Below are 25265 nucleotides of genomic sequence, written 5' to 3'. Positions count from 1 at the left end.
TTTGAATATCTAAAATATTTTAATTTGAGCAACTACTATAGCATCAAAAGAACTTGTTTCTATCAAGATATATCTTTTCCTATTCTTGAGGTGTGCTAATATTTAGGTTTTTGTAGTTTCAAATAAGGTCTTAAGCACTTTCTTAGTTGATTATAATAGGTCTTGAGTTATGTGGTAAAGACCCATATATTAAGCAATGAGTTTTTCACGCAAAAATGCTTGTGTTAATTTACATGCATATCCACAAAATATAAATTTTTGAGTACTTAGGTCACAACTAAAAAAACATTTAATGTATTAACACACATTATCACCTCATTGTTTGACTTTAATAATAATCTCATTCACTATAACCAATTGTCATTTAGATGATTTAATAATGTTTTTCTCGCTTGCGTCAAGACAATACTTCCTCTAAGTAAACACTTTAAAAAAAATTGACATGTGATCAGAAACGTTATTGATAAATTTTCAAAAAAAATATCACATTTTAAATGTACATATAATGTCTATCAGAAATTCATATTTTTAACTCAAAACTTGATTATATCAATTCAAAGAGAATTAGGAGTACTAAAGAAATACTCCCTATGTTTCATTTTATATGTCAATTTTTTGAATTTCAAGAGTTAAACAAGTTTGTTTTTTACCGTAAAATTTTTATAGATCTTTTAAAAATTTCGAATTATCAATTATTGTGACTCATAGTACTTTTTACGTAGTTTACAAATATATAAATTTCATTCTAAAAAAATTAAAAATTTCATGTGCAAATTTTCGATTAAATTTAAATTATTTGACTCTCAAAGCATAAAAAGTGACTCGTAATATGGGACGGAGGTAGTAGTGATTACAAAAGTTAAAGGCTTTAAAGGTAGAGTTTTTTGAAGTAACACATAAATCTAACTTTTAGAAAAGATAAAATTTTGACAAGAAATATGTCTCTATAGATGTTATATTGTTTATTGTAAGGTGCTTTCCCACTAATAAAGTAAAACGACGACTTAAGTAGATTGAGACAAGAATGGAAAAAACAGCCTGTGCATGCCTTATTATAAGATTGTAATAATATAATGTAGCAAAAACACCTTTTCAACATTTTCAAAAGAACAATTAATAAGTGATATTATTTCAACTTTCATTTCCTTCGGATAGAATTATTTAATACAAAAAAAAAATGATATAAAAGGTTCTTTCTTGTATATACTACTATTAACTTTTAAACAAAGAATTTTCTATATCTTTTATGATTTTATCTTGATGAGGATCAAACACTTTTTATTATTTAGTACAAGCACAACTTTAATATATACATATATATATCATGATTCATGTCTAAACGCATAAAATATATTATATTGAAAAGTCTAAGACATTGTCGATATATTTTGTCTTAAAGAAACTAAGAAAAATGCAATATTTTTTTTATTTTTTTAAGCTGTCACGATTTTTTTTTAAAGTCAAAAGCTTGTGCAAAGAAGATTTATAGTAGAGAAGTTGATATAAATTTTGATTAACATTTTAAGATATATTTTTCATTATATTGACATGAAAAATTTGATGATCTAAATTTTTATTTCTAAAATATCAAGTAAATCTAATCTAATATAGTTTTAAGAATTAGCCAAATTATCTCTCGAAAAACGCAATATTGAAATCTAAAAAAAAACATAAAAAGTAATAAATTCCGCGAATTCTCACAAGTAAAATCTGGCCATGATAGAATGTACAAAGACCTTAGCCTTACCTCGTTAAGATCGATAAAAAATGAGTATTTTCAAAAGAAAACTCTCAAACTGATTCCTAAATAATATATACACATGAGCTAAAAAAATGAAAAATTGGATCCATGATTCATGAATATTGTAGTGAAAACATAAAAAGTAAAAGTAAAAAAGAAACAAAACTATATAATTTTTGAGGTTGAAAAGAATAAAAAAGAAAAAGATGATGGGTCATAATTGGATATCCAAAAAGCCAAACAAATGGATGCAAATGCTTTGTCTCCTCATTTTGTCTATGCAATTGTGGAAGTCTCTATCTAACTTTATATTGCTTTTTAAGCAAAGCAACTTTGCTATACTATTAATTTATTGATTGACTTGATTAATCACACTCTTAGTACATATTAATTACTACTTGGTTAATAAAATTAAGCCATTTACATTATGTTTTGTTTGTGCAAATGAGAAAAATTAGGTTATGATAGGTAGTGGCCATGTGTTATTTGGCTCTATTACTTCAATTGATGAAGACACACATGTAAGATTGTAGAGGTAGGCAAAATGGCAAAATCCAACACACCACCCTTGAGTAAGATGTGTCATTTTGTTTCCTCTTTCAAAAATAAATTTATGCGTCTACGTATATGAAAATTCAATTAGCTGGAAGCTATTTAGCGATAGAAATTATTGATAAAAATGGGATGGGATGGGGCCATTTTCACCAGCAATAGACTATATATTGTTTTATTTCTTGTTGCTAATTTTTACTATATTTTTTTTAGTTTTGAATTTTTAATATTTAGCTAACTTTATGGGCTGGTGTAAAATCAATCGTCTAGTCATATTCACCGAAAATTGCACGAGCAACCATTTTGCCTTTTGCTTTATGCTTTACCCTTCTCTAAACAGTGAGTGACAAACAGAGGCTACCAAAATATAAAGTTTAATAATTTTTAGTGTTTGTTAATTAGTAGTGGTTCGTTACATTGTTAATTTTAAAAAAAAGGAGACATAAAGAGTATCAAATATTAGTATTAAGAGAAATGCGTTGACAACTTAAAAATGAATTATATAATTAAGTGAATCAGATTGAGTTAAAATTGGATAATTTAAGGAAAATTGAATAATTTTAGTAGATTTGGAATTTCCATCCAATTGAAGGACACAAACAACAAAATTAATAACGGTACGAGTAAAAATAACTTTATTTTAACAGTAAAAGCATAGTCAACCAAATAAAATGGAGGGGTCAAAATATCCTTTTTTTCTTTAAATTCTTATGGTGAATTCATTTCTGAATCTACATTCTTTATGATTTTCGTTTAAAATCATATAAAGATAATTCTTATTTTGATATAGCTATTTATTAAGTATTTTGGTTCTGTTCACGGGTCTTCAAAACCGAGTGTCGTAGGCCACAGTTTTGGTAAGTTACAATACAAGGAAAACTCACTGTAATGAGGCTATATAGATATGGGAACATATGAAGCAACTGTGTAGTTTAAATGAACTTTTACCAAATGTGAAAAAAATAAACTTCATAGTGGCACTGGTGAGATTGATTTGATTTCCTGCCAAAGTTATTTTTAAAGAGATTATATACAATGACTTTATAGTAACAAAAAAATAGTTTAGTTACTTCGTAGGAAAAAGTTATAATTTCTATTAAATTAACTCAGGCTGCATTTCGAGTTAAGATGCTGGATTTAACGTACACCAACAACTTCACACTTGAAAATCAGTTCAGGACTTTAATAAGTTAGCAAGTAGCAACTACTAGACTTACAAGTAAAACAAGATTTGAGTGCTTCTGAATAGCTCTATCTACTATACAGCTCCTTCCAGTTGCCAAAACTACTTTTTAGAGAACTCAAGAAGATTTGCATCACATTCTTGAAGCTTTGGCAAAGCTGAAAAATATGGATGACTGATCTTCTAGAAGAATCCGCGGATTACCCTGTTCAACCTGTAAAGCAAAAAAAAAAAAAAAGTAAAATGAGGAACTAGAACAATCACAATTTGGATGATCTTTTTTTTTCTGCTTCGTTCCTCTTATATAACATGCATCAATCTAATAATCGAAGAATAGTGTAGAATGTTCACCAGTAGGATGATCACTAGATTGAGTGCCAAGACTTGTTTGGTTGTTCATATCAGTAGGCCTTAAACCAAGTTCCAAACATTAAAACAACAATCTTTGTTTTAAGGAATAATGTCTGACCCCTACTTTCCAGATAAGTATAATAGTAAATAATTAACCCGAAGAGACTTAAAAAATGTCAAAGCAACCAGCTACTTTTGGTATATTCTTATGATTCGATTCTTATGTCTAGACAGTTTAAACGAAGGGAAGCTTGTCAAGAAAGTACGTTTACCAGGAACCCTCGATCCAAAATCAGGATATTGTCCATGCTCATAACTGTTGAAATGCGATGGGCAATTGTGATAACCGTTGTTCCCTGGCATTCGGTGGCTAGAGTTTTCTGTAGTTTTGAAGTTGTTTCAGTGTCCACATTTGCCGTGCATTCATCCAAGCAAAGCACCTGCAGAAAAGTGTAAACCTGTCAGTATGCTCTACTCCATTCCTTGTACACACATCCGTAGTAACTCGATTTACTCATTATACAACCTTGCAGTACTTGAGGAGAGCACGTGCTAGGCAGAGTAGCTGCTTTTGACCAACAGAAAATGCTGTTCCAGACCCTTTCAGTTGAACATCCAGTCCACCTGCTGCTTCTACCTCCACCTTGATGTGGCATTTTTCTAGGACATTCCAGATCTCAAAATCCATGTTCTCTTGCAATGGATCTAAATTTTTCCTGAGATGTTTACTATGCAGACATGTAAGGGAAGCCATATTGCCAACCAATCATCATTAATATAATCATATGCTTTGGCCAGTACTGATGTTACACAAGGTTAAAAGGAAGGGAATGTTCCAAGACATTATGACTGAAGAAGTCACAACAAATGTCTCTCTATGTCAATTACCTTATTGATCCTTCAAACAAGAAAGGAGCCTGCGGAACAACAGCAAAGCTCGAACGAAGATATCTGACAGAAACACCAGCAATGTTTACCCCATCAACCATGATAGATCCTCCGCATGTTGGGTAGAGCCGAAATAGGGCATTCAAAATACTTGATTTTCCTGCACCTGTTCTTCCAATTATACCAACCTGATAAGGTAACAGGGCAACCTTTAATGTCAATGTCACTGGAGTCTGGAGGAGCTAACATTTGAAGAAACAACAACATACCCAGTGTAATCCCGCAATTGGGGTTTGGGTAACACTTAAAGAAAGCAACACAAAATATCACATCACTTGAATCTCATCCCCCCTACCCATGCTTGACATATAGCTTTTGACACATTTGATCATCTTGATATCTTCAAAGATGGCATTCATGGCATTGCCCTAGTGCTAGAAAACTCTCCAAGAAATCCAAACAGCAGTATAATAAACTTTACAAATTGCAAAAGTTAAAGTTTCTTTGAATATTCATCACAACATTTAAGGGTTGGATAAAGCAAATTAAAACAACACTTCTGTTAACTATTACGTTTTTTAAAACTAATATAAGTATCACTAACCATTATTGACATGAGAATCCGGATAATGGGAACACCAAACAGAGTTAGTGAATTAGCTTTATCATCATAAAAGTTCCTGTCTAAAGTTCCAGTGAAACTACTTTCATTTTAATTACAATGAATACAAGGAATCATACAATTAGCCTGATAACTTGATATACAAGTAACAATCGTCTTTTTGTAACACAAAGAAGTTACACTTAATTAATTCCAACCATCATCTCTTAGGATAGTTTTATGCCATCTTATAGACGTGTGATTTTGCATGTGTCATAATTCAAATTCTCAAGTACGGTAGAAATCCAAGTAAGACAAACAGACCTGTGTTCCCCCAGCAATGGTGAAAGAAACACCACACAAGGCAGGAGGGAGTTGTGGCTTGTACTTAAGAGTCACATTGACAAAATTGATCAATCCTTGATGTGGCCATTGTGGATGTAATGGATGACCTCCAACATCTTCTTCATGAGGAACATCCATATACTATAGAATGTGGAGTAAGAAGGAGATCTCAATTTGTGTGATAAAACTTTTATAAATGTATCTCAATTTAGTCACCTGTAGTATCCTCTCAACAGAAACCATCTCTTTCTCTGTTTCTGTGAAACTTGTTAAGAAGCTTCCAAGTAAAGATACAATTGGAGCCGCATATGAAAGAGCCAAACCAACCTGTTCATATAGAACCGGTAAATCAACTTCAGAGAAGATTATGATTGCTTTGCAGTAAAGGGTCAAGAGCAAAAGAATCACTTAAGAACTTACCAACCCTGGAGTACCTAAATTGATGGGAAGGTATTCATGAGAACCGATAACTGCCATCACCGCAATAAATGAGACGATAAATGCTGCAAGCAACTGAAAAAATAAATTTTCAGTATCAACGATAGCGTTTAGTATCATGATAACATCAATTTTTGAGTATATGTTATTACGTACACAAATGAGAAATGCGTACCCACAAGGTCAACATCACAATTGTCAAACTTAAAGAAAAGTAGTTCTCCTAAAGTGATACTGAGAGTGTAAGACATACCTGAAGGCGCAGGGAGAGCCACAAACTTGCTATTACTTCTGAATACGAAGTCCTCTGATATGTCATCAGATGCTTATTAAATTTGACTAGAAAAAGATCCTGCCCAACAATAGAGCTTGTTTGAAGTTCAGAATGGAGAAACAGGTGGTTGGACAATGAATTCCCCTTGGAGAAGTTGGAATACAGAGCATTCAGAATGATAATTTCCACACATAGGATCACAATAAGAGGAGGCCAGAAGAGCTCTTTATGATGCTGTTTATAGAGGGCAGAATGTAGGGAAAAACTTGATTCCCTCATCGTGTGATGTACAAGGGAAATTCCTAAACTACTGCATTTTCAGTTCACTGCAACCTTACGTTCCTCAATATAGGGGTGTTCAACCCCTGAAATATTTATGAATATGCATTATGAAAGGACAGGATAAACGAAAAAACTAACATAAGAAAGAAAATTTACTTGTGATCATGTTCTGTCAAATAGATGCATTTTTTCAAAAGAAAGATAACGCGTGTTCTCACTCTCCTATCAAGATAGGATTTATCAAAATTTTTGTCATTGTATCATGTTAAAACTGTCAGAAATCCTTGATAAGAGCAGAAAAGCATAATTTTTGGACTAGAATTTGGTAGGGAGATTTTAGTGAGCAGAAACTTCTTTAAGTAGTTCCTCCTTTGGATCAAAGATGTAATTAATCGCACAAGGTGAAGCAGTCAAAAGTTCTTTCAAGAGGGCACATATGGATAAGAACAAGAACAAGCTCTCGTTAAGCAGGAATAAAAATTTATATCCTCTGGAAAGAAAAGACAGAGATGCTCCTATGCGAGGGAAGTCTAATTTAAACAACAGAATATAATTACCTCGCTCTTAAAGCCTCTTATTGTTGATGATCCATCCAGAGTCTCTGTAAAAGATGCATATATAGGTGATCGAGATACACTGTCTAATCTACGTAACTCACGTGATGTTGACCTGTAGTACAGCTGAAGATCTTATATTCAGTTATTTCTGTCAAATCAAAGTATAGAAAGCGAAACTACCTATTCCAGTGGCCAAGTTTTGCATTCCGCATCAAAATATTTTATAAGGACTTCAAGAAAAAGCTCATTTAATTAAAACCTTAATTGATATTCTAGCAATGTGGATCAAGAGCATGACTTCTCAGATTGTTCTGTAACATGAAAAGAGAAACAGAAGGAGTTGCAAAGAGAAACTTTGGTTGTTTTATAATGTTCATATTTTAAGCAGCATGAATAGGTTACTGAAATTTTTTTATCTATAAGTACCCCAAATTCGACAAGCTTTATATCTTACAAAAACAATCCCTAGATACCCCAAGTTTCACTAAGCTAAAATGAATAAATATATCAAAATTTTCCAGATATTATGTGCTACGCTGCATGTGCACTATGTGGGTGTATCTCTGATAATCAGTGAGATGTATAGAAATTTTGCAATTTACCTGTAGTTTTCTGTAGATGTACCAGAAAGGCATTAACAGAAACAAAAACATGACCTGCATACATGCATAACCTATTAGAAGCAGAAATTCTATCAAGCAAAAAGTGGGCTGCTGTACTAGATAACCTAGAAAAAGGAACCCTGGAAAGTTCTACAACAAGGAACTAGCTAACCTGCACGTATGACAGTACAACTGCAATTCCCAAGAGGCCAACAAAATTAGCCAGCAGAATGTTGAGAATAAAGGGAAGAGAATCGTCAATAGTGTAGAGATCTGAGGACAGTCTGCATACTCCAGTCAGTATATATTACATAATGTGAAAAGAAAGAGCAATAAATTTCTTAGTGGATCAGATATACCTGTTTATAATTCTTCCAGTTGGGTGCAAATCAAAGAAGCTAATAGGTGCACTCATAAGCTTCTCTAATAATCTATCATGCACCTTAACAGCGGCACGCAGCCCACCAAATGCAAATGCAAATGCCCTCACTAAAGTTAGCAAGGAATTTGCCAGACAGAAGAGAGAGAGTATAGCCTGCGACATCAATAGAATTTTCTAAGAAATCACCATGCCTTGGAATCTGAAATGAGATCTTCTCTTCTGTTGATAAGAGGAGATGCATAGAAGAAAACGATATATCACGCAAAGACAGAGCTCTTCAATATTCTTCCATTTTCAGGGAAGTCTTGCAACAATAATTGAACTTTCCAGTAAAGGATAATAAATTGAACTTTCCAGTAAAGGATAATAAAGCTGGGGAAAGAAAATGACTTGGTGAGGATGTATACAATTTAAGTAGTTGGCTAGTTACCAGGTAAAAAGTTGTTGAATATGGTTTCTGGTTTCTTCCACTTGTATCAACCCAATATGAGAGCCACATGTCATTTCCATTACGAGAAGCTTGCATCAAAACCGCAGAGAGGCATGTTAAAACTGTGATGAACCAACCAGCAAAAACAGCATAGCTCCTGCAAGACATAAAAAGACAAAATCATCACACTGAATTCATCACAGGCAGGATCTTTCCACAAAAAGTCTAATAAAACATATGCTGCCCAGACTCTTCAAAGAAACCTCCAGGTCTGTGTAGGATTACTCCAAAAGTAGTGCATTTTTGAAGGATCCGACACGGGTACAACTACAACTAGCTAGACATTGAAGTGTATTTGGTGTTGTAGAATTATCTCATGTTAAAAGAAAACGACAACTCACTTGTATACAATGACTTCAACTTTTCCTTCTTTCCGAGCCTCTGATTCATCAGTCCCTTGATTTTCATCAGGAGTACATATAAAATCAGCCTCTGAAGTTCTCTGCTGGATCTCACTTGAAATATTTGATCTTTTATCCTGCTGTTGAACTTCAGAACAACTGCTAACTTCATCGATTGTTGAGAATGCTACATCAGAGGGAAAAGTAAAATCAATTGGATTTCCTACCCACTGCACATGTCCTTTATCCATCACAATCACCAAGTCTGCAGCAGATATTGCCTGTAAAGTAAAAGACTATATTAGTACATATAAGACAAACACTACTTTAGATATCTTAAATGAATGTTCCTCGGTATTGGCAACATCTAGTCAATTTATTAACAAAGATATGAGCTGTGCCTAATATTACTGCATCTTTCGTGAATATAAGTGCATTTTCGCGTTCATTCTGAAAAAAAATCCAATATAACAAATAGTAAATTGCTTCATCAACATAATTTGGTGCGTGAATCAACATCACACACCTTGTGACATACACACTGATAGTTGAACTTCATGTCATTAGAAAGAAAAGACAAATTAACTTGCATATACAGATTTTCCAGAAATGCACAGGGATCAATTGAAGTAAATTTTAATCAGATCTTACACTTAAGTTGAGATCCTTGTTAAAATGAGCCATTTTCATTTAATACACGATCTAACAATTACTATACATACTTGACTACAATTGCGAAGTAAGAAACAATTGTTCTGTAACTCTGATCAGTATCATCTGAATATAGGAAAAAACTATGTGCACTAGAGATAGAACAACACAAAACTCATTGCATGACAATGATACATTCACGTGCATTATCCATCTGAATGATTAATGTCAACTACATTTTTCTTAAAGAAAGGTGGTTCGTACTTGCAAATACAATGAGCTGTGAAAAACCAATGGCTATCTCTGTACTGATCATATCAAAACTGCCTTCACGCATTACTTAATAGAAGTTCCTATGAATATTTTTTCTAATTATTTCCCTCGTAATCTTTGATGTGAACTGGCATTTCAGCATTTCTTGTTAGAGAATAAACAAATTCTAAATGAGTTCAAAGAGATGTATAGAAATCTCAAAAAGCTCCTATTAGATCGAGCAGAAAAGGGAAGTCGATCAATGGAAACCTGAATGTTATGTGTGCAAAGGATTCGTGTCTGCTGATTCATTGGAGGACCAAGAATTGCATTCTGTAGAATTGAACTACCAACATGTGCATCAACTGCACTGAGAATATCATCAAGAAGGTATATTTCCGCATCATGATAAACAGCTCTATCAGATACAGAAAAACTTGTCAGAAGATCATACAATTCAGTACTCAGTCACTAGACAATTACCTTGGCAATTTGTAGAGAGAGAATCACGTCACCTGGCAAGTGCAAGACGAGCTCTCTGTCCACCAGATAAGTTAAATCCTTTTTCTCCAACAAAGGCCATATCACCTCCCATCATTCTGGAAATATCAAAGTCCAAGGAACAAGCTCGTAAAACTTCTGAGTATCTGTTCCCATCAAAATCCAAGAAGCTTGAGTTAAATAGTGACTCCTCAATAAACCTTCAGATGTTGCATTTCAAGGGTACAAGGCATACAAAATATCATCTCCAAGAACATTGAGTTTAACCAGAAGAATGGAGACTTTGAAAATGAAAAACTGAGAACTAACAACTCAATGCAACTGAAATTATCCAAACAAATTCTTATTGTCTTGTCAAAATGTAAGGAAAGAGACCTCCTTGGATCATATTCTTTCCCGAACAAAATGTTATCACGTACAGTTCCTGAGAGATTCCAAGCAACCTGGAAAACAGGCAAACTGTGTGATCATGAGTGCTACATAACACATCAAATCTTAACAGCAGTTTGTTTGCACCTGCGGAACATATGCTATAGAACCATCGCGGTACACAGATCCATTGATTAGCCTTGTTTCCCCCAAAATCAAATTCAACAAGGATGATTTCCCTGAACCAACCTGCAAGGAAGTTATTCATAATAATAAGAGAAACAATAGTTTTTCGGGGAGTAACCTTGCAGAGTAGAAGCTTTGGATAACATCAATCAAGCAAATTAGTGCAGCACATGTTACAGCCATTTCATATGCTTGAAAAGGGAGGTATAGTTTCTTATTGTAAAACAGTATTGCACCAACCATAGTTTCTTCCCTACAGTTATAAACACCAAACTCTGAACTAAGGCGAATTAAAATAAAGGAAGTGTCTGTGCTAGACTGCATGTAGCAACAGTATAGAAAGATCACATAGATATAGATCCAGATTTTTTTCCTGCAATTATAATCATATCTCCAACTTCTCTAACAGGACATGGTGAAAAGAGAGGCACAAATAGAAAGTCATACATATGCAGTACTCCTGACTAGCTCAGGTATAACACACTTTTGCACCAATAAGAAAGCAGATGCTTTGCAATTACAATTCTAAACATATTATCCATTTTTAAGACAAAAGTGTACAAATATCAAATATATCTTGATTCAAAATTTGTCTAGTTTGATTTTTTTCTGCATCAACTTATGAAATGACACCGGATAACCAAAAAGTTTGTGAATGGTAAAAAGGGAACCTTAAAGTGAAAACATAGAACAAAGACTTAAGATGCTCAAGATTCATGTCAAATAAGGCATGCTGCTCCATATTTTCTTACATTTATAAGCTTACGGCTATAAAATAAATAATTTATAACAGTATCAAGTCGAGTTCCACCTCTCCAACTACTGCAACCAGTAAACCTTTCGGAATAAGAAGATTAACAGGATCCACAATCAAATCTATTTCCTTCTCGTCACTGCTCGACCATGTCCAAGATGCATCATGGATGACAACAGCCGCATCTTGCAATTCGTCCTGCTTATTAGAGCATGAGAAAACCGAACTATTGGTTGGTTGTTCCATGTTTGTCTCCTGCTCAAAACAAGATAAATACTTGCATAACCTCCTGGAAGATATTGCAGCCTGCAAAACAAAAAAAAGTGAAAGATATTATAGAATAAAGGAGGATAATTTCTCAAAGAAAAGAATTTCCAAAACTTACATCAATTAACCCATTGATGACCCACGGAAATGAATTTAATGGAGAAATCAAGTTGTTAAACAGTGCGACACAAGTAAAAACCTGCAATATTAACCAAACAATTAGGAATGTATATGATTAAAAAGAAGAACTGAAGTAAGCAAGTAGTTTAGAATCTGTCATTGTACCGTTGCTGCATCAAGTTGATGGCCCATCAAAGTATATAGTCCAAATGTGAACAACGAGAAAAGTGTAGGTGTTGTTGCCCAGAAGAAAACACACCATGAATCCAAGTATTTCCTAGTCTAACATGAAAAAGTCTTACATTCAAGATTTAAGTCATATGGCTCATGCTATTATCAAACAAAATGTACTAGAAAGAAGAAGAATATTGTCTCACCGAAAGGTATTTTACTTCTTCCGATCTCGTGTTCATCAGCCAACTTCCAAAAAGTAGCTCCCAACCATACATTTTCAAAGTACGTATATGTGTTAAAATCTCAGCTGTCATTCTTATCCTGCAAAGAGGAATGGACAATATATCATAACAAATATAGAGAATGTTAATTACAAAAACTCAAAAGACATAACTCATCCCTTCTTTTGTAATTTTTAATGAAAAAACCCGCACATGATATGCATCCAAGATATTCTACTCCTTCCCACCCTAAGAAGTATACACAAACAACCATCTTTTAAATACTTCTCTTCAACAAGTAGAACCATCAGCTTGACTCTGAAAAGAATCCAACCAGCACTTTCCTATTTGTGAAGGAACTAGATGGATAATGTAAGAACGTCCAACGTCCTTAGTAACATGATGACAGAATCGACCTAAGTATGGAAAGTCAGCAGCTTAAAAGAACGTCTCTTTAAACTATCTGATTTTGAGTAAGCTAATTCTTCCTTACAAGATAATACTTCCAGAAACTGTTGTTGATTAAGTGTGTACAGATCTTTTAAATGGTCCAGCATTCAGGCCTGATCATAACTTCAGCATGAATCTAAGCAGGTGGAACAATATTCGATCTTCAAAATTATCCCTGGGCTCTATTTCAATTCTTCTTAAGCCAGCCATATATAATGATGTGACAAGATCACAATACAAATCATCTCTCCTCTGTGAAGGAAAAGAACTGTTTCAACTTGTTCACTTATGTCATACAACACTTCCTTACTACCAACCATCTGGTATCTTTAGTTGCTATCTGATCTAACATCCAACCGAAGTAAACGCCTTGAATGTCTGGTTGCATATTAAACCTATCTGCTCTCATTTATAGGTCTCCCTTTACCACACATAAAATTTGCTTTCTGTCAGCTAACAAACACTTCAGAAAAAAGGCAACATAATAATTTCACGACAACGTAAAATAACATCACCGATAAGATGTGAACTATTTCTTAGTATCAGCAAAATGCAACACTGATTTGACTCTACTTAATTCTAGTAAACAATCTATAGCAACTTTGGTCACCAGACAAAAACTGCAAAGGAATGTAAGAGATATGATCATATTCAGGGAGTCACAAACTACAAACTCTCTGCCAGGTCTAGAAAAGAAATTTGTAAAATTGTAATTATCAAACATGCGGACCAATAGACACTTTCTTTTTCAAATGGCTTACGTAAAGAAATAGAATGAACATGCATCTTTTTTCCTTGATAAGAAATGTTTAAATAATGAATGAACATACTTTTTTCCAATAAGAAATGTTTAAATAATGAATGAACATACTTCTTTTATGATAAGAAATGTTTAACTAATGAATGAATATACATTTCAGGAATGGATATTAGAGAAAAGAAGATAAAACAATAAGAAAAAGAGAACTGCAACCAAAATATTAGTCCCATATGAACTTCAGCGAGGCTCTAAAGAGTTGCTGGCATATACCTTTCATCCTTTTGCTCCATCATGCTCTTTGTAGCTTTTGCAATTACATTTGCAATCCACTTATTAACTGCATAAAATAACAATTGTCAAGCCTTCTCTAGAATTGACTAAGCGGTAAGACCTTGGCATATCAAGAACGACCTAGCACAAGGTTTTAAACAACAAAGACTACTGATTTTATTACAGATGCTGATATGTTATATTAGTCGAAAAAAATAAACTGCTCCTGAAACCAGGGACTAAACCTTCATCAACCTCTCTCATCAAGGAAAACTGATCTGCAAATTACCATGGTTATGGAAAATACTGACAGTTTTACTGGACAAAATTTTTAAGCACAACACAATCATATCAACAACGTTTCTAGTGACAACTAATCAATATTTATCACTAACAAAATCTCCAAATAAGCAAGCTGTCCATATCCTTAGTATCATAGCAACACCATATTTCCATCAGACCAACTTAAACATATAGTTGTCTCTTGTAATATGAGCACTTCGTATTTAGGCAAACACATCGCATTAAATTGTCAATTAATTTTGCAGCATGTTCAAATCTATATCAGAGTCATGTAGTACCTGGTATTAGCAATATTGTTATAGCTATTCCAGAAAGAAATGCGAATTTGACTTGTGTATACAGGAGATAGAGAGCTATTCCAATCTGCAATGGCAAACTGATGCATTTTATGATTAATACATCCAGAAACCAAGAAAAGGAAAAATGGACAAAATCCAAGCTGGGAAACTTCATTCTTTATTTATTAGAGCTCTGATCATTTCAGAAAGGCAGAATGCTAGATGTTATCTGGAAAGAAAGACTTCAAATATGTTTCATCACATTTCAAATAAGCACACTTTTTCACGAGGAGGAGTAGTGAGTTTAAGGTAGATCTTGAAAAAGTCCTCTATTTTTTCTTATTAGATGCACTTAACAACAAAAGCAACAAGAAGAGCAAGAACAAAAGAAAAAATGCATACGAACAGATGCTTTCTCTATACCCTGATCTAACACATTACAGTTTGTTCAACATTTTGCAGAGCAGTACCAATCTTTTTAGCAACAATTCATCACTATTTATCCCCAGAAAAGCTAAGATTGAGGGTCAGATTTTGAAATAAACGGTGGCATCATCAAACAAAATACATGAATATACAGTCATGAATATGCATCGAGACTCGAGTGTAAGAAACAATGGTAACACAAAGTCTCGAAGTCAAAGATTTATCAGCACAACCCATCATACCAAATTTTAGTTGCATTTAGATTCCACGTTATATATGATCAGGGCTTTGCACACTTTGTAATTTTGAATGCACTATTTAGCGCTGTTATACCATGTATAAAATATCATAACTTACAAAAAAGAAAAGCATCCACTACTGCATGGATCAAGCCTATACTTAGATCTTCCGAAAACCGGCCATAAAAAAAATTAGAAAACAAAAGGAAGTTCTAGTCATCTACATTTGAATATCTTATTTTGGGGTTGGGGGTGGGCCGGTGGGGTGGGGGTGATGGACCAACCAATTACATTGTTACTGATCTTCTCGGGATAGAAAATACTAACCTCCACATATCATGAAAACTATTACACAGGTTCACAATTCGATCCGCATCCACAGACATGAATGTCTGAATTTCTCCTTCAGAAAATTTTGATCTCTCGGCCAAACTAACAGAAAGACACTTGAAAGGAAAAAATGGCATTGTTAGTCACAAAATATCTTGTAGATAGAAATCTTTCACTTAGATCTGAAGTTTGAAAAGTTAGCAGTAGCCACTTTAGGTTTTGAAAAGTGGTATACAACACATGGACACACCTATAGAAAAACAAAGGTAGATATATCACTAATCCTATGGCCATTATACTCAAAATAAATAAAAAGGTACTCTCCACGTGGATTACCTGGGTTTTGCAAATGGGGCTTGGCCCTCCTACCTAGTCTTCAGTTTTGAAGACCAGTAGGACACCCTTAACATGGAACAAATATCCAATGTATTGTTTTTCTCACTAGTACTCTAGACACCAACAATTAGTATAAGAACGTCATTCAAATCATTGTCGATCATAATCTACTATCTGAAAAACTCAAAACTCCTAATGTACTTGCTTTAACCTAACACAAAATGAATGTCAATATTTCATTTAGGACACATTCCGAGTTTGAGAAATACACAAATGTAAATAATCTGAAAGAAGAATACATAAAGAACTTCGAGTACTTTTCTTTTTTATTTGTATAATATCGGAGACGAGTTTATAAGAGTAACATAGTAAATGAGGATTCATATCACTGACACGAACTTGTTTGGGACTGAAGCATAGTTGTTATTGTAAAAATTTCCAGTTTAGGCTTTTGAAAGACAAAAATCATTCAGTTGAGAACATAAGAAAACAATAACATTTTTTCAGTTGGAATAGGAATCTCTAATTCTTCAGACCTTAAAAAGCTAAGACCTAGTATCTGAAAGCTAAAAAAATTAGGATAATTTCACTAGAAAACAATGACAAAAAATGTCTTCCTCATTTGACAAGAAAGAAACACCAGACACTGTCCAAATTCAAAGAAGCTATTGAAAAACCACTTTACCATGTAAATGGTCTATATATAAAATTACTCATTATATAAATCAGAAAATGAACATATCCAAATAAGAAGATAAATAGTATGATACAAAGATGCAATATGGACAGCTGTAATGTGGCTATAGAACAGATTCTTCAAGATGATAAAGATGAAACTCGTAATAGCTTATTGCTGATAAAGAAGATTCACCTTTCCATAAATAAGACTCATGATACTGGATCTTAGCTTGAGCTTGAGCTTTGAAAGATGAAAAGTATATTGTGTATCAAGGAACGATCTGCAGCATTACACAAAGAACTTCTGATACTTAGTGTCATAATCAGAGCTTAATAGTAACTTACAATATAAGTTATATAACTGAAAAGGTCAGACAAATTCGAGAAAGACATTTTGCATGCTAGCTAGTATGAGAAGTATTTGGAATATAGATAACAAGATCAGGTAGTAAGCTTGTCACAATAAGAATACATTCCTAGGAGAGAAACATGAGATGTATAGAACTCCAATTAAAATCCACTTCCCATTTCCAATACAGAATATTCCAAAACTCAAATTCAAAAGGGAAAAACTAAAGCAAATTCTAACAAGGGTTGGTGATACAGAGATAGGATGAAATAAACCACTCTAAGAAAATGTTGATAAGAGCAAATTTTAAAGTAAAAGTCTACACCCATCCAAGACCCAACGTGCTCACATGCTTATTATACATGGAAGTGACATCTCTTCTAAGATTTCACAGAAAAATATATGAACACGTCCTTCCTAACACCTTAAGCAGTTAGACAGTTAGATTGTGACAAACTAGTTACCATGAGATACAACTTGAAATCCCAAATGCTCATAATACAGTTAGATATGTAGATTGTGACAGGCTAGTCTACACCTATTTTCTCTTCTTTTTTTGTGTGCGCGCAAGACAACAATGGGCATCAGAATTCTGTCAGCAACTAGAGTTCTGCTACAAAGTCACCAAGAACAACATGTAGCTTACGAAGAACTTGAAATAAGACGAAACATATCATAACTTGAAATCAAAGTGAATTCCAGGAACGAAGAGTAAAAGTTACTTCAAGACAGAAGAAAGGCCCAAGGACAGTGCAACAATATAGCCGTCATAGTCTCTTGAACCTGTTAATAAAGAGTACGAACACCAGTCACAAAGTGTCGTTCGACCTTGAGAATGTTTGAGAAGAACCAATGAGCAGTCATCAAGACATCTGGCACACTTATCAAATGAATAGTCAATTGATTCAATGTTAAATTGAGTTCGATGTCAGACAAAATTAAAGCCAAACATTGTTAATAACACTGTTAGATCAGAAGATACTACAATCCTTGTAAAGGAAAAGAAAGCATGTAGCTTCAACTAAAAAGCTACACTCTAATGATTGATGGAGACTAAACATCTGCAGTAAAAAGCCAAAAGAGGACTTGCAGCAACTGAATGGGGACCAGATTGATGATTCTGAAAATTTCAACAGCACATGTACTAAGATCAGGTTAGAATTAATTCTATGAAGGCATTATGTTGTTTGTCGAGAAATCATTCAGAAACTTCTGATCGCATTTGTGTAAAACAAGGTTATAATCAACTCTAGCAGAGCATTAATTGTTATGTCAGCTCTAACGCAAGGAAAAGCAACTGTCTTGGAATATCAAAGACTCCAAAAACAAGAGAGAAATAATCATTTTTCCAGTGAAAAATATGAATTAAGTTCATTAAATTCAAAATCTGAGGGATACTGGAAAACAATGAAATATCGGTATATGCAAACCTTGCTGTAGAAAGCGAATCAACTTATTGAGAAGCACTGGACCCGCAAAACTGAGACAGTCATTAAGAACCTACGAAATCGAGAAATGTTACAACTTTTTGAATATATTGACAAGATCAAAAAAGGTATTAACAAATTCAGTACTTCATTTTAATAAAGAATGCATTATGAAATTCATAGGTCTTGAGATCTAACTAGTCCCTATATTTAAAAGAAACATTGATGCCACGTAAGCAAACACCAAAAACTTGTGGTATGCAATATCAAAAGTTAGTCACCAAAAAGCAGAAAATACTTTCATCAGTTACCAGCTTGCATTATGCAAAAGCTCTCTGTAATAAACCTTTATGGAATCAGTAGGCAGTTCGCTTGTCCTATTCAACTAACTCTCATTGTCTAGTCATAGGTCATGGTAAAGGTTTTGATTTGGTTATCTAGAGTTGTTTGAATTATGTTAAGAGAACAAAACTAGCACAGTGAGATTTTGAGTGTTTCTAACAGGAATTTGGGGATGGGAACTGTTGGGCTGTATTTATTTTTGGACAAGCGGAATTAGGGGTTTCGAAATTGGGAACTGAAAATGAATCATTGGATCTTCTAATTTACTTGTGGGGTCACACACTTAGCACAAAATTTTGGTCACAATGTAGTGTCCTGCAATTTTCACTATCCCTACAGAACTATAATTGAGAATGATAGTCTCTCTAATATATATCTCTCTAAATCAAGTTTCTGGTGTAATAAATGCATAATTTGGGAGTTAGCTGGTCAGCCCTAAAACCGAAAGAGAAAATTTGGCAAGTTCACACAGAGAACAACAACATACACAGGAAGCATTACGTTGAGATTATACAGCATCAAACCAATGTATATGCATCGAGTCGTATAGTCACAACTTCTTATCAATGAATTTATCAGAGAAGCATCAGCTAGGTGACATTGACACATTGGTTCTTCTAACTTTCCGAAACTAACATAGAGTGGTCATAATATATTACCTTTAGAAGACCTAAACGGAAATATTGCCATCCAAATGCACGACATATTGTTTTGATTAATGAAGGATGAGAATATTCATTTCTTTGTTGAGCTTTCCAGCATGTTGACAGCAAAGTGTGGCAGGATGAAGGATCCATATCAGTGGGTAGCTCAAGTAAATCTTCATAGTCAAGCTGCCTTTTTACTCCGCATTCCATTACGGGTTTGACAGATTTGAATGCTATCAGATTCCAGCAGTTGCATACAACACCCTTTGACTAATATCCAATGAAACCATTGTCCCAAGATAAGAATAAACAGAAGAAAGAAGATAGAAACTAAAAATGTTATAGGCAACCAATACTCGCTTGTGTACAAAGTAGAAAGGAAGATGCATTCCACACCATTTAACAGAGAACGTACAGAGTTTATGACATTTTTTTTAAAAAAAAAAACAGAGAACTAGTGTTTTCTGACATCTCCAAAGTGATAAAACTCGTGTCAGTGTTTTCCTATACAACAATACCATGATGAAATTCAATAAATATTAAATAGGATGAAAAATCTTAATCAATGGAAAAGATATACATACCACTCCTCTGGAGCTACCTTGACCAGTGTCCATTTTTCTGGGCAGAAGTAATTCCTCTTCCATGCAACTGTTTATTTTGCAATTAACCATGAAGTGATTATTGAATAAGAAAAAAAGACACACAAATGTATTACCTACTGGATAAATGAACTTTAAGTGACAAAGCAGTGTTTGATCAATATATATGAAATTACAAAATCTGACAAATTATTGCCAGATCATATTGTCATGTCGAAAATACATGATTAAAAATAAATATATGATGACTCCAGGTTGCTGAAATGGAAGAAACTTCTATACACCTGCATGGATTATATCACCCAACACAATGCAGGTATATATAAAGGAGAACTTTTATGCAAGACAATTATTGTGTACATATTAAAATTTGAAAAGCTCATACAGTCAAAGTAACATGCATTCAAGGGATTAGATGATTATCAACATTTAAACTGTTATACATATCCAATAGCTGGTTGAATAAGCAAAATCTGGATGTAATTTCATATTAACTTAGCAAGGTGATAGAGGATTAGAATATTTTATGATCCCATTTTGGATTACAAATAACAGGTAATTCCATAAAAATATCTGTGGACCATAGCTAAGTTTCATTACATTTTGTCATTCATTCTCCAGTATGTTTAATACACTTGAAATAAACTTGCTTTGAGAGAGGTGTTATGCTAAATCCATTGCATTTATTTGTTTTCATCTCAAGAAAAGATACCTTTCATTTTTATTTTTATTTTGCATTCACTGCTTAATGCTAATAGTGCATATGTTATCCATAATCATCAACGGCACAAAGTTCTAATTTTTCAAAATTATCAGCCACTACTCCTTACTAGGATGACTAACTTTTTTCTTTCCGGCCTCTCATCTCTCAGGTAACCTCTAATCTTTAAGTAGATGTTCAATGTGATTATTCACTACACAAGGAGGCTAGAAGCAGAGATGACATAACCATAGCTGTATCTTTGAATCATTACAATTACATTATGCCAAAAACAAGAAGAGGAAATACCTACTACTCTGAGGCCTTGTTGTACTTCTGGTTATAATAATCAAAACTCCAAAACTTATATCCACTAAAGCAGTGAAGCCTTGTTTAAGACATAAAAGAGCCTGCAACAGCAAAATCATATTAGACTCTTCCAACACTCAGTTATCTGCAGAATTTAGGGGATAAATGTTGCAAGATAAGTATCAAGAATCAAACATGAACAATTGTTCAAGACCAATAAAGCCTCCTCCCGAACAGACATTTTCTCTCACATAAGATGTTGGTTCAGAGACCTTAATGTGTATATCCATGAGGACCAAAAAGATTCATAAGATAATAATACCACCTTTATCTTCAGATTAATGTAAAGAATCTAATAATATACTTTGACACTAGAGTCGGTGGTAACCCGTAATCTGCTGCATACTTGTTAAATATACCACCAGTCAAGCCTAGAAAAAACATTTTTAGAAGAATCAATATCAATGCACAATAAAGTACCAATACCCAACAAATACGAGAATTTGAGTTGAAAGTAACAAAAAAATTAAAATCTGATTCTGAAGTGCAACAACATTCAGCATTTTTACTTGTAGGTACATTTTTTAAACTGATCAATGAATTTACTAATACATAAAACTGAGCTTTCGAGAAAGTAAATTTCACAGATCCAACATGTCCACTATTTTAAGAAACTCGGTGCAGAGAAAACCAGACAAAAAATCCTGAGAATTATAAGTTGTACCTGAAGAGAAGTAAAATCTCTTTGTAAATGAGGTACTAAAAGAAGAAATTTCAACATCCACCAAACACACATGATGGGGTTGCAGCAAACAACATAGCAGTACCCAGACTTCAAGACCAGCAGAATGGTAGCCTGTAAAAGTATGCCTGATGAGAAATGGAAGTTGTTGCAAACAAATTCATAATGTGGTAGAGAAGTGCAAAGCTCACCCAAACTGACAATTGTGAAAACCTGAAGAGCCATTCATGATACTGCACATGAGAACTGTCTAACATCTTTTTGATTAGCACAACCATGTCACAGAGTGCCATGCTTGCACCCAAAGCAGGAATCAGATGCAAGAAAACGTTTGCCAGAACGGATATCTGTTTCATCCCTGTAGACCATTAGCCCATGGAAACACCTCATGAAGGAAAATATTAATCCAACTACATTGGGTGAAGAGTTCGATAAAAATAATTGGCTCAATTACAAGTCAAAAAGAGCAGTTAGAAAGTTAGGAGAATGAGAACCATGAAATAAGCCAATTCAAACCTAGAATTGAAAAGATTAATCATAAATAAATAAGAAAAATACTATTTTGTCATCTATTAGTTAATTAAACTCCATATAGCACCAAAAAAGAGCATTCAAAGTACAATATTATGTAAAACAAATTGGCTCTAAGTAATCTAACCAAATAGCTAGATACCCAATATTCTTCACTCAAACATAAATATAAAGTGAAACCTCAGACTTCTACACAGGGTCTTGAACCCTATCAAAGCCCCTCGTTTGTTTCCTTGCATACAATCAAAAGATAAATGACATGAACACTTCCCAAGATGCATTTTCATCTCTAACCTTCTTATGTGCCAAAATCCTATGCGATTTAAGAAACTTGTAAGAACTACAATTGTCAAGCCACAATGACAGCAGTGAACAGAGAAATAACAATGTTATACTTTCCTTGCACAAAACACCAAAACCTGATAAACTTCCTCATTTCCTGTTAACTACATCAGGGGAAGAAATAGTTGATGTTATCTAATAGGTAAAACAATTATGTGAGGTAAATATTTAAATCTGAAGCTATAGCTCAATAACAATATAGTGCCGCCTCTGTCTTGAAATGAGAGACAAAAAATGTCTGGAGTTTTTGGTCAGTATCTTACTGCAACAATCTATGCTTGCATGTTCCTGACTATGCCATGCTTGCTACACAGCCAGAAGATAGCACCAAAAACCTTCTTATAATAAAATATTCATTAAACTACACAAAATTCCTTTAGTTTTATAATTTTGGTGTCTAGGCTAACCTACATAAAAGTTCTTCATTGAATCTCCAGAAACTGATACTCATCTAGGAAAAGGAGAGCAATGATGGACATTACTAATTTGAACCTAATGAATTTTGATAACTTATCAACATCTGAATACGCCTCCTGTCCAATCTCTTCCATACTATAGTCTAATCACTTTTCTCCCCAAAATATCCTCCTTTTAATGCAAGTCTTCACAACCATTCACCTTTAATGAGAAAAACCAACTGAACCTCAGACAGCAAAATTGGATTATGTTTACTATCACAAACACAGTTCCACAATATATGTAACCTATAGTACAACTAGTTTCTTCAACAGTTAGGAATTTGATCAACAAACTCAGATTGATGATTATCCAACCCAAAAAACTGTGCAGAAAATATATTCTCACCCTCCCTTCTCCAAGAAATAGAGATAAAGGCTAACATAATTTTCCAATCAGATACGAAAAACGCATTAAGATGCAAATCTAATTAAGTGTTTTACTTCCCAATATGAATCATTGCAAATGAAATTTACTTCCCTAAATGGAAGGGGTATACTTATTGATAGAGTCCTAACTTTTACAGACCGATAATCCATTGCCTCACTTTTAAACCCTCCATAAAGCATTCAATCATTAAAATTCTAAATTACAAACTATAGTAATGCAATGCGCTTCTCTTGCAATGAACATACCCTATTTCCATCTTTGGAACTCCTTTTACCCGCTCCTATAGCAGCAACAAGAACAATAGTCAAGATATTGGCTCCAAAACCTAATACTGTAAATATGGTTAAGGTAATAAACAGTAACAGCAATTGGTGTAACTTTATTAGCATATAAAAATACACAAATCGAAGGATATAAGTTGCTGAAACACTCTGAAACACCGTCGCTGTTCCAAACCTAACCATCCAGAAATCAAAACAGAAGTCGTAAGAATTATGAGAACACTAGCACAAACGCAATATACAAAGTTCTACCATATATAGAAAGTGAAAAAGATTTAATTAAGTGATATTCATGATCCACGTGTTCACCCACTCTCTCAGTCTCAGACAGAATGTACATGTAGTTTCTTGCTTTAAACACTTAACAATAAAATTTAAAAAACCAAGAATATCCAAACTTTGAGAACTAAAGTTACACCAAGAAGAAATCATCTCAGTACCACACAGAATCTTGAAAATTTACAAAGAAAATCCCAAATAAAACCAAGAAAACGTTTCACATAATTAATTACTCTGTGTAAAAAAAAAAAAAAGAATCAGTGGACAACCCATGGCTTAAAGAAAAAGAATAACCTACTGCAGGCAAGGCAAACTGTTCAAGAATTCAAGAATGTAACAAGATTCTTGTTTTAAGACCAAGTAATTAAGGCAAATTGTCCAAAGAAGATGTCAAAGAAATCAAGAATGTAAACAAGATTCTTCTTTTAGTACCAAGTAAAAAAAAAGTGACATCCCACTTTGTACACAGTGATCATAATCTTGAATACTTGCCAAAAGAATTACAGATATTAAAGAAAACAACTAACAAAAATCAGTTCATATTTAAATTCCAGAAAAGTAGGAAGAATCGAATTCTTGAAAACAAAATTAAGTGTGTATAGTAAAAATTTAGTGAAATTAGGAGAAAGTAATTACTGAAAACATACGTATGGAGAGTCAGGGCAAATGCGGTTCATCAACTCCATCGAAAGGGTAGAGTAATTAAACGGTGGAATTTGGAAAGCGAAAAAATGAAAGAGTAGTGCATGGAGGACTGATTGATTTATATATAAAAAATTAGAAAAAGTTGGCAAACATGCGGTTCGGATCAAACAAATGGGTCGGGTTTTATGGATCCGCAACTTTGCTTGTTGCTTTTCCACATGCCCTCTGAATCCCTCCTTTCTACTTTTACTTTTATTTTTATTTTTTTCTTTAATTGGCTATTGCTTTAAGCTTTATAGTTATGGGCGACTTAAAGCTGAGGAGCCAAAAATATAAATCCTTTTATAACGTAAATAGATCCAAAGCTTGATTTAAACAGTTACTTTATGTTTCCTTTTTCTGTAAAGTTAAATTAATATATAATTAGTTCTGTTATATTTAAATTAATTAATGAACTATATAATAGAGAAGTTATTAAATTTTAACGTATTTTTATTTTTCATATGATAATAAAGTTATGAAATAATTATTACAATAAATTAACTAGATAATGACAAGTTTAAATTCGAATGTAGTAAGTTTTAAGAATCCATTAAGTCATTTCGTTTAGTAATAATTTAATGATTTTAAT

At 33.5% G+C, this 25265-nt stretch overlaps 1 protein-coding gene across 10 annotated transcripts; it reads right to left on the bottom strand.

Annotated features, from left to right (window-relative positions):
• Nucleotides 1-3286: 3286 nt before the first annotated feature.
• LOC107014548 (ABC transporter C family member 13) lies at nt 3287-24756 on the bottom strand. Of its 10 annotated transcripts, XR_001456246.2 has the most exons (38): nt 24637-24756; nt 23845-23885; nt 23675-23762; nt 21902-22057; nt 21693-21824; nt 20969-21069; nt 19942-20008; nt 19370-19627; nt 18372-18441; nt 17664-17724; nt 17480-17554; nt 16786-16873; nt 15576-15694; nt 14584-14681; nt 14003-14069; nt 12505-12622; nt 12293-12409; nt 12126-12206; nt 11798-12046; nt 10948-11049; nt 10807-10874; nt 10446-10577; nt 10201-10348; nt 9028-9308; nt 8627-8783; nt 8174-8349; nt 7987-8098; nt 7815-7868; nt 7213-7335; nt 6353-6451; nt 6082-6174; nt 5878-5988; nt 5641-5802; nt 4716-4903; nt 4354-4555; nt 4100-4267; nt 3828-3886; nt 3287-3690 (listed from the first exon to the last, which is right to left on the bottom strand). XR_001456246.2 is itself a non-coding variant. In XM_015214488.2 (37 exons), the coding sequence occupies exons 1-37, from the start codon at nt 24673-24675 to the stop codon at nt 3610-3612; spliced, it is 4482 nt and encodes a 1493-aa protein (XP_015069974.1). In that variant the 5' UTR covers nt 24676-24756; the 3' UTR covers nt 3287-3609. The 10 variants fall into 10 exon arrangements, 8 of the variants coding, with proteins under 8 accessions (XP_015069974.1, XP_015069975.1, XP_015069981.1 ...); XR_001456245.2 differs by having other exon boundaries at nt 3828-4267; XM_015214488.2 differs by lacking the exon at nt 3828-3886.
• Nucleotides 24757-25265: the final 509 nt, after the last annotated feature.

Source organism: Solanum pennellii, chromosome 3 (genome assembly GCF_001406875.1).
Source record: "Solanum pennellii chromosome 3, SPENNV200".
NCBI classification, from domain to species: domain Eukaryota; kingdom Viridiplantae; phylum Streptophyta; class Magnoliopsida; order Solanales; family Solanaceae; genus Solanum; species Solanum pennellii.
This window is presented reverse-complemented; position numbering and strand designations above follow the sequence as displayed.